The sequence below is a fragment of the Atractosteus spatula genome, chromosome 6 (assembly GCF_055471065.1).
Source record: "Atractosteus spatula isolate fAtrSpa1 chromosome 6, fAtrSpa1.hap1, whole genome shotgun sequence".
Taxonomy (NCBI): Eukaryota; Metazoa; Chordata; class Actinopteri; order Semionotiformes; family Lepisosteidae; genus Atractosteus; species Atractosteus spatula.
Window position 1 is genome coordinate 28,972,682 of NC_142711.1, and position 15,120 is coordinate 28,987,801.

The window sequence follows — 15,120 nt, forward strand, 5'->3', positions numbered from 1 at the left end:
ACTCTTTAAAAATAGGTAAAAAACAATATGGAAAGTAATTACATGTACTGCCTTGCAAAAGTATTCAGAACCTCCCTATGGTGTGCCATTTTATTACAAAATGATGCAAATACTTTTTTAACTTAATCTTTTATTGAAAACATGAGTGCAAAAACTGAAGACATCTAAGGGTAAGAAATGTTACAGTAAATGCTATAAAAAACTATAGAGAAAAAAAATGTTAATTGCATAAGTATCCATCACTGTGAAATTAATATTCACTGGAAGAAATTATAGCAAGTCTTTTTTTTCCCCTACCAACTGTGCACACCAGCTTGATGTAGCTTTTGTCCAATGGTCTTGGCAAATATGCTCAAGTTCTCTCAAGTTGCTTGGAGATCATATTTGGGCAGCAGTTTTGAACAGATTCTTAAAAGAATTCAAATCAAGACTGGGCCACACAAGGACATCCATCTATCCATTCATCCATTTTCTGACCACTTTATCCAATTCAGGGTCATGGGGGAGCCAGAGCCTATTCCAGCAGGCAACAGACTCAAGGCAGGGTATGCCCGGGACGGGACACAAGTCCATCACAGGGTACATACAGACACAGACACACACTCTAGGACTATTTATTTCCCCAAAAGCCAATTCACCTATCAATATGTCTTTGGACTGTAGCAGGAAACCTGGGCACCGATGAACACACACACGAACACAAAGGGAACAGTTCAATCTCCATGCAGAAAAGCAATGCTAACTACTGCAGCAACATGCCACCCCACTCAAGGACATTAACTTTCTTATTCTTAAGCCACTCCAGTGTAGATTTGGCCTTGTAATATGGATCACTGCTCTGGTACGTCTATGTTCCATACAGTCTTCTCAAGCTTCCTAGTCCCTGCTGATGAGAAACAGCACTAGAACAGTTGCATCCTGAAGCAGTTTCCTCTTTGTGTGGCTAGTCAGGAGGGACGACCACAGACAAGCTTTGTTTGGGTGATATGATACACCATTTCTTATCCATTCTATGGATATGATAATCCATTTCCCAAAGATATACTTCACAATCCATTTTTAAAGTTTTTATGCCTTTCTCCTGATCTGTGCTTTTATACAAGTTTATCCCTGAGTTGTTTTGAATCCTTCTTGGTCTTCATGGTTGAATTATTGCTTGATATCCACTACCTTACTGAATTACTGTACCTTACAGGGAAATGTGTATTTATTGTCAAATCAGGTGAACCGATTTTTTGCACATAAGCAGAAGCTTGTTAAGGTAATTTAGGGTAAGGGGTTTGCCAAAGAAAGGATTTGAATACTTACACAATCATGACATTTACATTTTTCTTTCATGTTAAGTATGTATTACTTGTTTTTTGTTCTCTGAATGAGTGGGGTATGAATACTTTTGCAAGGCACTGTATCAATGCATCAAAACACACAAAGGATAAACGTATGATGTCTTAATGCTAATATTTTGTATCAATGTAGATACAGTAAAATGTAACTTTAAATTTAAAGAAAGGACAATATAATGTCTCAGATTTGGAGAGAACTATTACAAATAAAATACAATTGCATTTCAACAGAGTGACACATTAAACATTGATTTACATGTATGTACTAAAATTCACGTTTAATGAATATTGACATTCACAATACAATGTGCAGGATTAAAAGTATATCTCACCATATTTAGAAAACTTAAAACTTTTTTATGAGTAACATCCCAAAATGAAGACAAATGTTTTACTAAATATGGTGAGTTCCAGTTATATTTAATTGTACTTATGTACTTATGTGTAAATTCTGATAAAAATTATTACACACATTTGACACAGATTTTTTTCCCTTAAGCACAACCTTTGCACTTTCTGTTACTGGCAACTCAGGAGTAAACTGTGGGAAATTCCATGCAATAATCCAGATTTAAAAAAAAACATATAAAATAAGTACTCTGCATTCCATTTTTTAAATCACCATCCAAGTAATATTTGTTGTTGATATTTGCAATAGATATTTTCCAGATTTTCCATTGGATGGCACTGGCTTTTTGTAGTTTAATCCGTACATACAAAACTGTATGTACAGTTGTTTTCCATACATAACTGAGGTAGGTATGGAAGTTGGTGCATGTGGAAAAAGTGTTGCAGTACAAATCGAAAACCTTTCTGCTCAAAGTCATCAGCAACAGGAAAACAAAGTAAAAGCCCTTTCAAAAAGACAGGTATTTCCTCCATCTTTAGCTGATGAGATGGTAAAGAATTTAAACTAATCTGTCATATCTCATATTACAAATTTTGTGTTTGGGACAAACATGAGACTACAATCACTTTATTTTTTATCAAAATCCTTGCTTGACAAAGTAATTTTTCTATATTCTTCAAAAAGAAAACATCTAGTTGAACATAATAATGTATTTAGGTTCAAATATACCATATTTGTATCTATACATGGCAAGATATACTTTTTGTAATGTGTATCTAATGTGAGGTTAAATGTAATGTAGTAAAATAATCATGAGTATATTTTTTTTTATAAGATTAGGTTTTGAGTTATCTTTAACAAAACCATTCCACTTTTGTAGTAATTTAGTATTTATAATCTCACGTAATCTATCCTATTTATGCTGATACATGTTTCAATAAATGTGAGAAGCATTTTGGAGTAAATCAGAATTCAGAATTTAATCCAAGATTTTTATCAGTCCAAAGCATTCAAGCAGCGATTAGCAGCTACAGCCTCAGTGAATCATCAATAGCACCATTTTGTGCTTCAGGAAGAAACTGATCACTAGTTTTCAGATGAGTTCCATTAAGCCTTCCCTCCTAGCTTGTCTCCTGGATCAAAGAGGAGAATGTGGCTTGAAGGCTGCTGCAGATAGCATTTGGCATGAACTCAGTATTTATGTTGCCAATAGAATTGTCAGAGAAGTTGATTCAGCTCTCTAACACCTATCAGTGGAAAAAGGATAGGCCCTCCAAGAAAATGAGATGTTTCCTCCACAGTATTAGCAAACCTAATGCATTCTCATAATTAGTCTAGGATATATGAATCTCACACTATTATAACAAAGTCCAAAAACTCTTCCAGCCCCAGTCCTCCAAGAGAGAAAGCTAAACTAGTAGGAGTATTTATCTGTACATGGTGAGGTTGGCTTAGAGGAAGTTTTCCAAATGTTTTTTTTTTTTCATTGTCCATCCCATGTTTAATGCTCTTACCAAAATACAGTGCCCACAACCATGTAGAGGACATCCTGGATCTGGGTGGAATCAATGCAGAGACTCCAGTAGTTTCTTTTGACCATTGTGTCAAGTCACTGGTCAGCTGTTGTCAGAGTGTAGGAGCAATGTTGCATGTTCTAGCACACGTGTACTATTGGCTTTTCCTTGGGAGGGTTTTCCAATGTTTTTACCAGTTATACTAAGTGCAGCAGGGCCTGTTCATCTTGCTAGTGAAGTAAATTAAAGTCCTTGTAGGCTCCACAGCATTCTTGTCTAAGAATCACCTAGACCACATTAATAGCAAGCAAATGTCTCACCTGTCTTTACAGAATCATCTACATCCTCTTTGGGTTAAGCAGTATCAGCAGGGCTTCTCCATGGAGAGCCATAGCTCTATTTAAAAGTGAATATTGCTGTAACTGATTGCTTGAAAGCAAAATAGTTGTCTGGTTCTCTCTTAGAAACAACATCATAATGCCAGCAGCTATATCACCCTGCAACTCACAACTGGCAACCCACTAAAACCAAGCAGGTGTGAGCCAGTACCTGGATGAGAGACCTCCTGGGAAAGCTAAGGTTGCTGCTGGAAGGGGTGTTAGTAGGGCCAGTGGGGACCCTGCGGTCTGTGTGAGTCCTAATGCCCAGTATAGAGATGGTATAGTATGCTGTAAAACTGTGTTGTCCTTCAGATGAGGTGTAGAATCAAAGTCCTGACTCTCTGAGGTAATTAAAAACCTTAACATGGGCATGGTAGCATGGTAAGGGCAAGATATCTTTCCAGTCTTGTTAGTAGAGAGATTACTCTCAAATCTTAATTTAAATTTTGATAATCTACCGTGGATTTTAGACTTTTCGATCAACAGATCACAAAGAGTAAATGGTTTTATATCAGAGTAGCTTTGTTCTTGCACCAGGTCTCTCCAGAGCTGTGTTCTATCCCAACTTTTCTACATTCTTTATATTGACAGCCATAGAAGCCCTTTTTAGGATAAACACATCATTAAGTTTTCTGATGACTCTGTAATTGTCAGTCTCCTCCAAGCTGCAGACACTGAGCGAGGTACTGTGGTGAATTATTTTGTTAAATGGCATAACAACACTTTCCTTCAACTTCATACCAAAAACCAAAGATAAAGTCCTTCAATATAGAATGTAACCACCAGTTACAAAACCAAGGCATTGAGAAGAAATTTAAATAATCAACATTTACAAATATCACTGCACTATTGTTGATTACAAGCTAACCTTTGAGGAAAATATGGAAGCTTAAATGCAAGAAGAGCCAACACCGATTGTTCTTCTCCAGAAAAATCCACCCAGAAAACTATACCACAAAAATTCTGTGGAAGGCCAATATAATGACCAATGATCAATGATAATCAATGAATAATCAATGATGTCATAACCACCCCTTGAATTTGAGCTAATTCCTATTTACAGTAGGTTTAATAGAACTGTAATCTGCTTAATTCAAATTTTTGATTGTTATATAAAACTTTTTTTTTCCGCACTCTGATTACTCAAATCCTTTCTAAATTGTGATGATTTCTTAAAGCTGCTTACTTGTTTTTCTCAATTTATGTATCTATGTTTCTTATTTGTAAACTGGATTCATGTTTTGTTAAATGTATTTTATAATGCATTATGTTTATTCCTGCTGGCAAAGCAAATTTCTCCATCTTAAAACATGTTGACCTGACCTGCAAAAAGACAATGTATTGAATTCAATAGGGGTATTAGAGATTAATAGTACTCTATTTATGCTGCGCTTATGTTGTGCATTAAAGTGTACTAGGTTGCAATTTGTTTATCTATATAAATATAATCTAACCACTGATTATGCAGAAAAAAAATAAAAAGAAAGATTGAATATATTTTACTGAGTTATTAAGCCTGTTTTTCAATAACACTGACATCCCCGTGGCAGTGTACAAAATAAGTCTGAGGTGTTGTAGAAAATGTGTCTCTGTGTTGATGATTGCATTTGCAGTTAGAAGTGAAACAGATTAAATAAACCTTTTATTTACCTTCTATAGTGAGAAAACAGAAGCAATGCTAAGCTAAATGCACTGTATTGTTTGTGTAGAAAACAGCATACAGAACAAATTACTAGTTTTTTGATAAATGAATGATCATTTTGAGAGTTCTGCACACAAAGTCAAGAAACAAATCTTGCTAGAAATGTATACATGGTACAGAAAGTGAATTATGCTATGAAAAGAAATAGCATTGGTATGGAACTATTTCAATATATTCTCAGATTTCACATACTGTAGAATGATCATTATGAATCACTGTTGACAACATCTGCTCACAGTAATCAAAGAAAGCTCGGCTACAGTACAGTATGTATCACAGATAATCTGTACAACAGTCTTTGTTCTATCTTTTTGGCAATTCAAATTGCCATCTGGCTTTAAACATGCATTGGTCACTAAACCATCTATAATTAATAAAAAATACATTTTTTGTCATAAAACTTAAACAAGGACTTTTTGTTCTTTGTGTACCACTCACTCATAATGCATATAAAAATGCAGATATATTCACTGTTAATCCAAGTGTTTGAATCATCTCATATATTATACCGTATACTGAATTTCAATTAAGAAACTATATTGAGTAAATTGATTTGTTTTTATTGAGATGTTTTAAATGATTTAATACTTCTGTTGATTTTTTAAGACAAAGATTAAAAATGCTTTTCATACCTATTTAAATTCTTACTGTGTCTGAATTACATCCAAGAAATGTACTAATAATGAAACTGACAACTTGTGCATTTTGAAAACATTTGTTTCTAAAATGTAACACATCTACTTTGTATATTTACAATCCAAATTTTAAAGAACTTTACAAATCAAAGCTGAAATGTTTTTAATAAATAGTATACTGGTAAAATGTTTAATGGTTGAAGAATTTGATTTCATTCAATGCAGATTTGTTAAATATTGCAATTGTATGCTCTTGACAGAATACTGTTTTCATAACTAATTCATAACTAATAATATTATTGTATATCATAATTGAGTGACAAAGACTTATTGCACAATGGGAAACATGTTTAGGAGCTGGTGCAGATTCACCCAGCACCTACTCAATGCAAAGAAACATTAAGGAAGTCAAATAGGTTACTGGAAGTGTACTGTATTAGAACATCAGTTAAAAGAATTACTTGTACAGTATATTGAAACTGTACAGTGCGCTGATTAGACCACATGTAGAGCTTATTTCTTGTTCCCACATTGTAGAAAGGATAAATAATTATCCAACAGTTTCCAGAGAAGAGACACAAGACTCATTTCAGGGCTTGAACAGATGATTTGCAAAGAGAGACTAAATGGATTAAAAGTTTTTTGGTCAGAGTAAAAGACTTCTAAAAGCAGATCTGAATGATGTTTTCAAATTTTTAAAGAAAACAAATAAGGTGGATCTCACGAGCACCCAAGCTTAACGGATCAGAAAGATATAACTAAAACTTGTTAAAAATATTTTTTTTACATTATGTTTTACACACAGAGCATTATCAATGACTAGATTATCCAGACATACAGAGGCAAAAATACTAAATTAATTAAGAATTAGGACTGAATCTGTGATACAGTAGAATAACTTTGTATTTGGAAGTGACAAACACTGATGAGCTGAATAACCTGCTTTCATTAATTTTCTTAGGATCTCTGTAATTAGTTTCTCTGTAACGTAATTTATCATTAGAGCTCAACTACTATACTTTATATATACAGTATAACACAATTATACATTTTTGGAAATTTCTCAGCATTTTTTTCCCAGAGTTATACAGGTTGCAAGGCATTCATTATGCTTTAAAATGGAGATTATTGAAATATGAGTACACAATACTTAGAAAACACGCATTTATGGGAAATGATTGATTGGGAAAACTAGATGTTCATGCTTCACAAAAACACTAATGTTATGCAAGTATGTCCACTTACAGAGTAATGGTAGATAGTTCTGACATCTTGCAAGAATGATGGTTAGCCCTCTTAGGCTTACAGTAGCATTTCTGAACGCAGCTGCTAAATATGACAAGGTTAACATTCAAGATTAATTTCAGGAAAACACATTTTATTGAAAGCTATCTTACAATTAAAACACTTGCAAAATAAAACATTAAATAAAAGAGGAAACAAAGTGTTAAGCAAAGCAAAATCATAAGGGTAATAATGTGTAAATAAACATTGCCCTCTTATATAACAATTATAACCAATTCTTTTATACTGCTTGAAGAATTAGGACATTAAAGACATAAAAAGCCACAAAAAGTGTGTATGCATAGAGGAAAGTTGAGATAAAAGTCAAAATAAAACAGACAGGAACATTTGGGTAAAAATATATTTAATAGAAGCACGAAGCTTTATAGAATATGCGCATGTTTTTAAATGATATTATCACACGCAACAATTAGATACCATTACTAATCACAACAACAAGAAAAACAAGTTGTGAGTGGATGTTTTAGCACTACAATATTGAAATGCATGTTGGTATCAAATATGTTTGTTGTGCTGCAAGCTGCAAATGATATTGTGAAGGTCGAATAAGAATTTTAGAGAAATTTTCAAGATGTCAGAATTATTACCTGTGTTTCCATGAAATATATCCCAAAACACTTCAGCCCCATTTACAGCACATGATATTAATACCAATGGTATACTGTTTAAAAGTTTTATTATTTTATTTCCAATCTTCATAAATGTGTTCAAACTTACATAACACAACACGACTCACTCTGACAAACAAAGAAACCAGCAAAACAACAAAAAGTATGTCAATTTTACTGGATGAGCAGAATTATATTGCATAACATACAAGCTATATCTAAGTGGTCTATCCACTGCATTTTATTTGATAGTTGAAAGGTACAGTAACGAAACATACTGTACTAATGTTCCCCTTTTCAGATATTCTCGATGTAGCCAAGCTAAAAATGAGCTGCATTGTAAAATAAAATTGTTTAAAGCAAAACCTGAAAACATGCCTTTTTATTAATTCTGAGTGCTTCGATGTTGTCTCTTTAACAAAGTATTGACTTAAACTGTTATAAAAATGGAGTGCTCCATTTCATTTATAGTGGGATACATGTAACAATAATCCAGGCTATATACTATACTGCACAAATGTTAATGTATTCTTATGCATATTACAATAATACAATCATATTCTGCCAAGAAACTAAAAAGGGATGCTTCATTTTATGAACTAGCATTTCATACTACTACTGTTATTACATACAGTATACTGGAATAGTGACTTACACATAAAAGAAATAAGAAAAACATCAGTATTTTTTTTTTAAATGGGTAGCAATAAAATGGTTATTCTGAACAGCACAGAAAATGTTTTGGGCATATCCAGTTGCAATCTAATGTTTTTAAGAGCTCTGTGTAGTACAGGGATTTGTCCATACTGTATTTTGTAGACTTTTAAACAATACAATTAAAGTCAATTATACAAAATATCTTAACATTGGAAAGCAAAGATCATTCCCTGAATATGAAAAATGATGTTCGCTTATGCCTCCTCTTAAACTTAAATCAATTACTAATGTCGCCAATTTGATCTTGGTGTATACAGATGTGCGCTCTAATTGTTTGGTTACAGACCATAGATGCTTGCTTAATCCTGTCTTAATACAGTATCTCAAACAAACATTCCCATTCAGGGCTTGTAAAACAATATATTTGGTCTGCATGAACTGGAGAACATTCTTTTAGAATGGTTCGATCAGGGTGATGTTCTAATAGAAAATTATATTTTTTTAACTGCTGTAGAATTAATTTCTCATGGCTGAAGCCATGGCTGATGTTGACAACATCCACATAAGAGTGAAAAAATTAGAAACATTATCACAATATTGCTGTGGTCAAAGACATTATTCCCAAACCTTTCTCTTCTGTAGTACTAGCAGTTTTGAAGTCACTGGGAGGTAAAAAGATCAACATGTGGACACCCTTTTAGACAGGAGATGTTTGAAAAATAATAACATGCTTCCTGAAACTTAAGTGTACATCTTAACTTCACAATGAGATCTAAAATGTATATTAAGGACAAGACATTAAACAAGGAGAATATGGAGTCCATGTGTTTGTTTGTTTGTTTTTTTTTTCTTGTAAATGGGGCTATGGCACTATTAGTTTTATTTTTTTTATAGCACCACGTCTGAGTGCTTGCAGCAAGACAATGACTATACAAGATGGATTTTCTTTTTAATTTTGCAGATGAACTAGTTACAAAGTAGAGGAGTGTTGCTTATCAAAGCACAATCATGACTACCCGTTCACTATGTTACAATCTTTTGTAAATGAGTAATATGGCAAATTATACCTACCTATGATTTATCCCATGTTTCTCCCTTCTTTCCAGCAACATACTGATTTTGGAGAAATGATGTACATTAGGTGAATGTATGTTTATGAGTAACATTTTTCAGAGTAGTGGCAGGGCATATGGATAAATAAATAAGATGAGATATATTTTCCACTGAGGTATCAAAGGGAACACTGAAAGAACAAGTAAAGTTCAATCACACCACACTAGACAATAATAACTATTGTAAGTGTTCCATATAATAAGAAGTAAATATACTATCTGAGTAATCTAAGAACACCACAAATACCTATCAGTGCATTTAGTTAAATATTGAAATTATAAATAAACTTAGGAATATAAAGCCATAATCATCAAGGTTGCCCGTATAATTTCTTTGTAATGATTTTGAGACTTCATTGAAAATAAATTGCTTTCAGTAATTGAAATATGTTAGCTCTTCAAAGTCATATAAAAATAATGGTTAAAAACTAGAACTAGTTATAACTTATTAACTATATCTGAATAGACAAAATAGACCATAAATGTGATCTAAATAACTGAAATAGCACTTTTAATGTGTTTTTACAGTAATTTCACAATTTTGAGCAACAGACTGTGATAACGTAAAAAAAAAAGCTGTACCATGAGGCCTGCCTTTGTCTGTTACTTCAAGTTCTTATTGTGAAGAAAACTTTCTAGAACATGTTCACACAGCTTCTTTAAAGACAAGAATCCAGACTTCTTACAATATTTTGGAGCAGACTGTGATATTCTATACAAAATGTCTAAATTGTTAGTTTCAAAATGTAAATAATGAACAAGTCAAAAAACTTTTTTGGAGGAGAGGTTAGATCCTGTCGACCAGATATTGAAGTTCATGCTTAAACAAACAAACGTACATCTTTTAAATCCAAGTATCTGGAATACTAGTTTTAACAATAATAACAAAATTTTAGTTAAAATTAAGTCACGTTAGACATTAAAAACACACCATTACCTACTTCATACAAATTATACTACAGGTTGTAACATTTGTAACAGCAGCATGTTAAACCTTTGAAGTTTCTAGGGAAAATAAACTTACAGAATACTCCTTAGTATGATGTCCAAGTGGTATGAAGTTTTTCTTAAACTATATTCTTTATTTATCCTGTCATTCCCCTGTCAGTATCCTACTTCAAGTTTCTAAATATTTGTATCAGCTCTTTTGTCGTATTTTTAACTGTAACAAAAACCATCATTTTACATCATTTGGTACACTATATATAAAACAAAACATAAAATAATTAACCCCAAACAGCTACAGTGCATGATCATCCTATATGAATGTAATATCTTGATAGGCTGTGCACTCAGAAAAAGAAGAGATGCACTCAAAGCCTTGGAGAAAGGAACAGAAAGCACAGCCTCTCAGTACTCAGAGACTCATACTGGGATCTAAAAAGAAGGCCACTATCCAAAGAATGCAAATGATGGGCAAGTGTTTAGGGAGATAAGAGTTTACTTGTATAGTCTTGTTAATTTTATTCTGAAATCTCTAGAGATCAAGCACAATGAAGATAAACCTGGTGATAATTGTTGATGTTGGGTCTCTTGGCATCTATCCAATTAGCATTACTAGATTGCAGCTGTGTCACTACATGAAATAAAGCAACCACGATCAACTCAGACTGGATTAGCTGCATACAATGAGCCACCTGCGTGATCACTTCCAAACAACAACAACTATGACTGCTAACACAACTGAACATAATGGAAAATCTATAAAACCAATCACAACCCAGATGGCTCAGAGCAAGCATCCCTACAATGATAATATGACAACTCATAATTATCAAGCTTCACAACTACAAGTTGTATATTAATGTGGATTAATAATGAATATTAGTAAAGAGTGATGTTTTCTGGTGATAATTAGAACTGCTGCTGGTGATAGCAGAACACATTTATGTTACAAAAACATAGTATGGGTCAGACAACTTTAAGTTTAATTGTTTTATTATTCATTACTCATGTTATATACACCCTTTCAGTAATTTACACAATGCAATAATGACCAAGTCGCTGACTCTGAATGGTTGAAATGAGTAATATTGCAAAGTTATTGTAAGTTATTTAATTGTCTGTTAGTTGGAAAGCATGTTGACTGAAATTTAAAATAAATTAATAAAAATCGCTGCTCACTTTTTTGTGTAGGCATTTCAGTTGCAATTCAAGACATTATTTACAACTGAATAGATTTCCCAAAAAGCTGAATATAGCACATGGCGCAAAAATGTTAAGTTCTTACACAATTTGAAAACATTAGAAAATCTTAATTTCTTATAGTAATTAAATATCCCATGGTATTATGCAAGGGTGGCTAAATTGACTGCCTTGCAAAATTGCATTTTATAATTCCTCAACCTGGAGTATTTTAATATCCCACCCAGATTAATCCGATAAGTAATTTTTTCCCTTCCACACCATCAGTAGCATAAAATGTACCCTTTAAAACTACTTTAACTTATTGTAATTCTTTCTAAATAAATTTAGCGGGAAAATATAGTGTCTCTAAGCTAGGTTGTTGAAACATTACATAAAATGTACTAATATCATAAGATACTATATTAGATATACAAATCTCATACTAAAATCTTATTAAAAACATTATTGAATTATCCATAGATTTAAAGCATTTAATTATGTTACTTGGGTTCAGTCCAGTTCAGTTTAGGCACAAGGTTTTCTGGATTTTGTTTTAACATTGACCTCTTAATTACCAAATTCAATTTGGGCAGTGGAGTTAACATTGATGCTTCATAAAATACCAATGGGTCTTTATTGACCTAGCAGGGTCTTGTGCTGCAACCATAGTAAGGCAATTGCATTTGTTTGCAATTTTCTAGGAGAGAGGGAGGAGTGCCACCTAGTGCTCCATCAACACCATTTGAGCAACAACCTGGTTTTACTTGAAGGTCTCCAATCCTGGTACTGACCAGGATAAGTATTACTTCTGAAATATGATGAGAATAGACTACAAAGTGTATTATACCAAGTTAGTCTCTCCTGAGCCATAGCCCTGAATTCACCACAGAAAGGTTAATTCAGGGCTATCCACTACAAGGCCTTGTGGTCCCACTGCCTGTTTTGTTCTGTGTTGATTAAAGGAACACAAATATACAGTAACTAAAAATGTATCAATTAGTTTTGAATTGTTTCATCTTACCTTTTCTTATAATATTACTAAGCGAAAATGACATTGCAAAAAGAATACAAAGTTAAAATTACAAAGGTCTGCTCAATTACATTATTAGTTTAATTAAGGAAGTGAAAATGAAGACTAGGAGATTCCGATCACAAAAACCAAGATTATGAAGCTAATCTATCATTTTATGCCAAAATAAAATATATCATAAAATTCTATATTAAATAGCTTAACCTATAACAGAAAAAAATAAAATAAAACTTGTAAAATCCTTAGTACAGAATAATGGCATTAATTCTTGTTTTTGATATATTTATATGATACAAAATGTTAGACCTCGTAATGTATGTTTGATCCATACCAGCTCTTTAACAGTGATTTGCTTTATTTTATATACTGTACATATGTTATGGTATTTAATATGATGTTCCACCATATTATGCAAACTGAAATATGGACAAGGCAACAAGGTGCGAACTGAATGAGAAATGGGCACATACCCAGTGTGAAAGCTTAATTACAACGGAAGCAGGCAATATAAATTTTAAAATGGACTGAAGACAGTCCTGACACATTGTTTCATAATTTTTTTTTTGCTGAAACCCCAGTGCTTTGATGAACAACACTCCACTTTAAAAACAAATATTTACAGGCTGCACACATAATAATAAAGCTGTGAAAACACATGAAACAATTATGCACACTACAGAAAACTATACACATAGGAAAACTGAAATTGCAATCACTTAAAACATATCTGCATGAATCAAACCATCTCACTTTATTACTGAAATTCAACAGAAATTATTCATTTTATAAAATGTTTATATTTAAATGTATGTACACCTGTAGTGTATCTCAATTCTTTGCTTTTTTATTTACCTTTTTAAATTCTTAATCACACGACTTAATTACAGTATTAAAATGTTATTTGTTACAGGATAATTTTAAAATATACACAACTAAAAGTAGCAGTAGAAAGATTATTCTAGATCTAATAAACCCTAACACATTAAACCTATATCATCTACTAAGTCTAAGTCATTAGGGTACAAATGTTTCCAGAAATTTATAAAGATTTCAAAATTTCAAATTTTTTTAAATGTATGTCATACTTTTTTTTCCCATTTTCTCTGTATAATTCTTTTTTGCTTTCAGAACAAAGGTAATGTTTTTTTTTTTAAGTTTGAGTGCTTCATTGTAGAAATGTAAATTCAGGTAATAAAAACCACAATTGTTTGCAAGGGGGGCGCTACCATTATATATGTATACCAATACATTTAATTCAAACTTAAAAGTTCATGATTATAAGAAAAATCCTATTCTCACAAGAATATGGCTTATTGTTAAATCATCAGGTGATAAGTTAAAACCTCATCAAATGCACTCATGTTCTGCAGAGGGAATTATAGTACAATGTCTCCCTCTATTGGTGAATTCCATGTTAATAAAAAAAACTAAATAGAGTAAATTAAGGGGAAAAAAAGACCACGTCCTCATACTTTGGTCCTACGGCAATACACAGCAATCTAAGCAAAATATCTGGATTAAAAAAAAATATAGCTGTCGTTTATTTGTTTGGGTAAATATGTGTTGTACATTATGTACTGTACAGATGCAGCAAAAATATGTACCCAGAAACCTCATCAAAAAGCATCCATTAGCCATTTTGGAGCACAATTACAGACACTCAATGTGTATTTATAATTTACTCTGGTGAGAAAAGTCCCCAAACATGTCTTGTCATGTTCTTTTTTGTGACAGTAATGCATGTAGCTCAAGTGCTTCATTTTACCTGGTCAGGTTCTTGAGAATTTATTATATATGTTTTTATAAATGAATGTGGTGTACATTCCTTTGTGTTTTACCTTCAAAATGTCCATATGTTGTACCTGCACACAGAATCTAGACTTATTGTAAACATGCATTTACAGTGGAGAGTACTAGACTGCACTTCCAGTAATGTGACATGATAAATAGAACTGAGTTCAAATTACATGAATGGTGAGAAAGGATCAATAAAATAAAATGTGATGTAAAGCATTACAATAATTAAACTAATTATTTTATATCCTGAAGTTTTTAAAACTTTTCCCAGATTTAGAGCCACTGCATTCATTAATTCTTTCATTTAACACTTTAGAAAACCTTTATTTTTATCAAATGTAAACTTCAATAAAGTGCCTCAAACTACAACAGGCAATCTATCATGCACCTTGAATTGAAGGAAAGAGCATAATGAGCAACTTTAGGATTAGGGTGATCATAGATATTCCTGAAGGAAAGTATTTTTTTTTCTTTGTTATAATTTACAGTAGATAAATACAAAATAGATGGCACTTTATTGTGAAAATTTACAAATATGGTTAGTGTTGTTTGTACCAAAAA

At 32.4% G+C, this 15,120-nt stretch overlaps 1 protein-coding gene across 3 annotated transcripts in view; it reads right to left on the bottom strand.

The window, feature by feature from the left end:
- LOC148832732 (pituitary adenylate cyclase-activating polypeptide type I receptor-like) overlaps nt 1-15,120 on the bottom strand; it is a 129,281-nt gene that overhangs the window by 8,811 nt on the left and 105,350 nt on the right. Inside the window, exon 12 of one of the 3 annotated variants that reach the window (XM_088918561.1) lies at nt 7,169-7,252. The exons of the other annotated variants lie outside the window; for them this stretch is intronic. Within the exon in view, the coding sequence (XP_088774687.1) occupies nt 7,169-7,252 (84 nt within the window). The remainder of the gene's footprint in view (nt 1-7,168; nt 7,253-15,120) is intronic. 3 annotated transcript variants of the gene reach the window in all.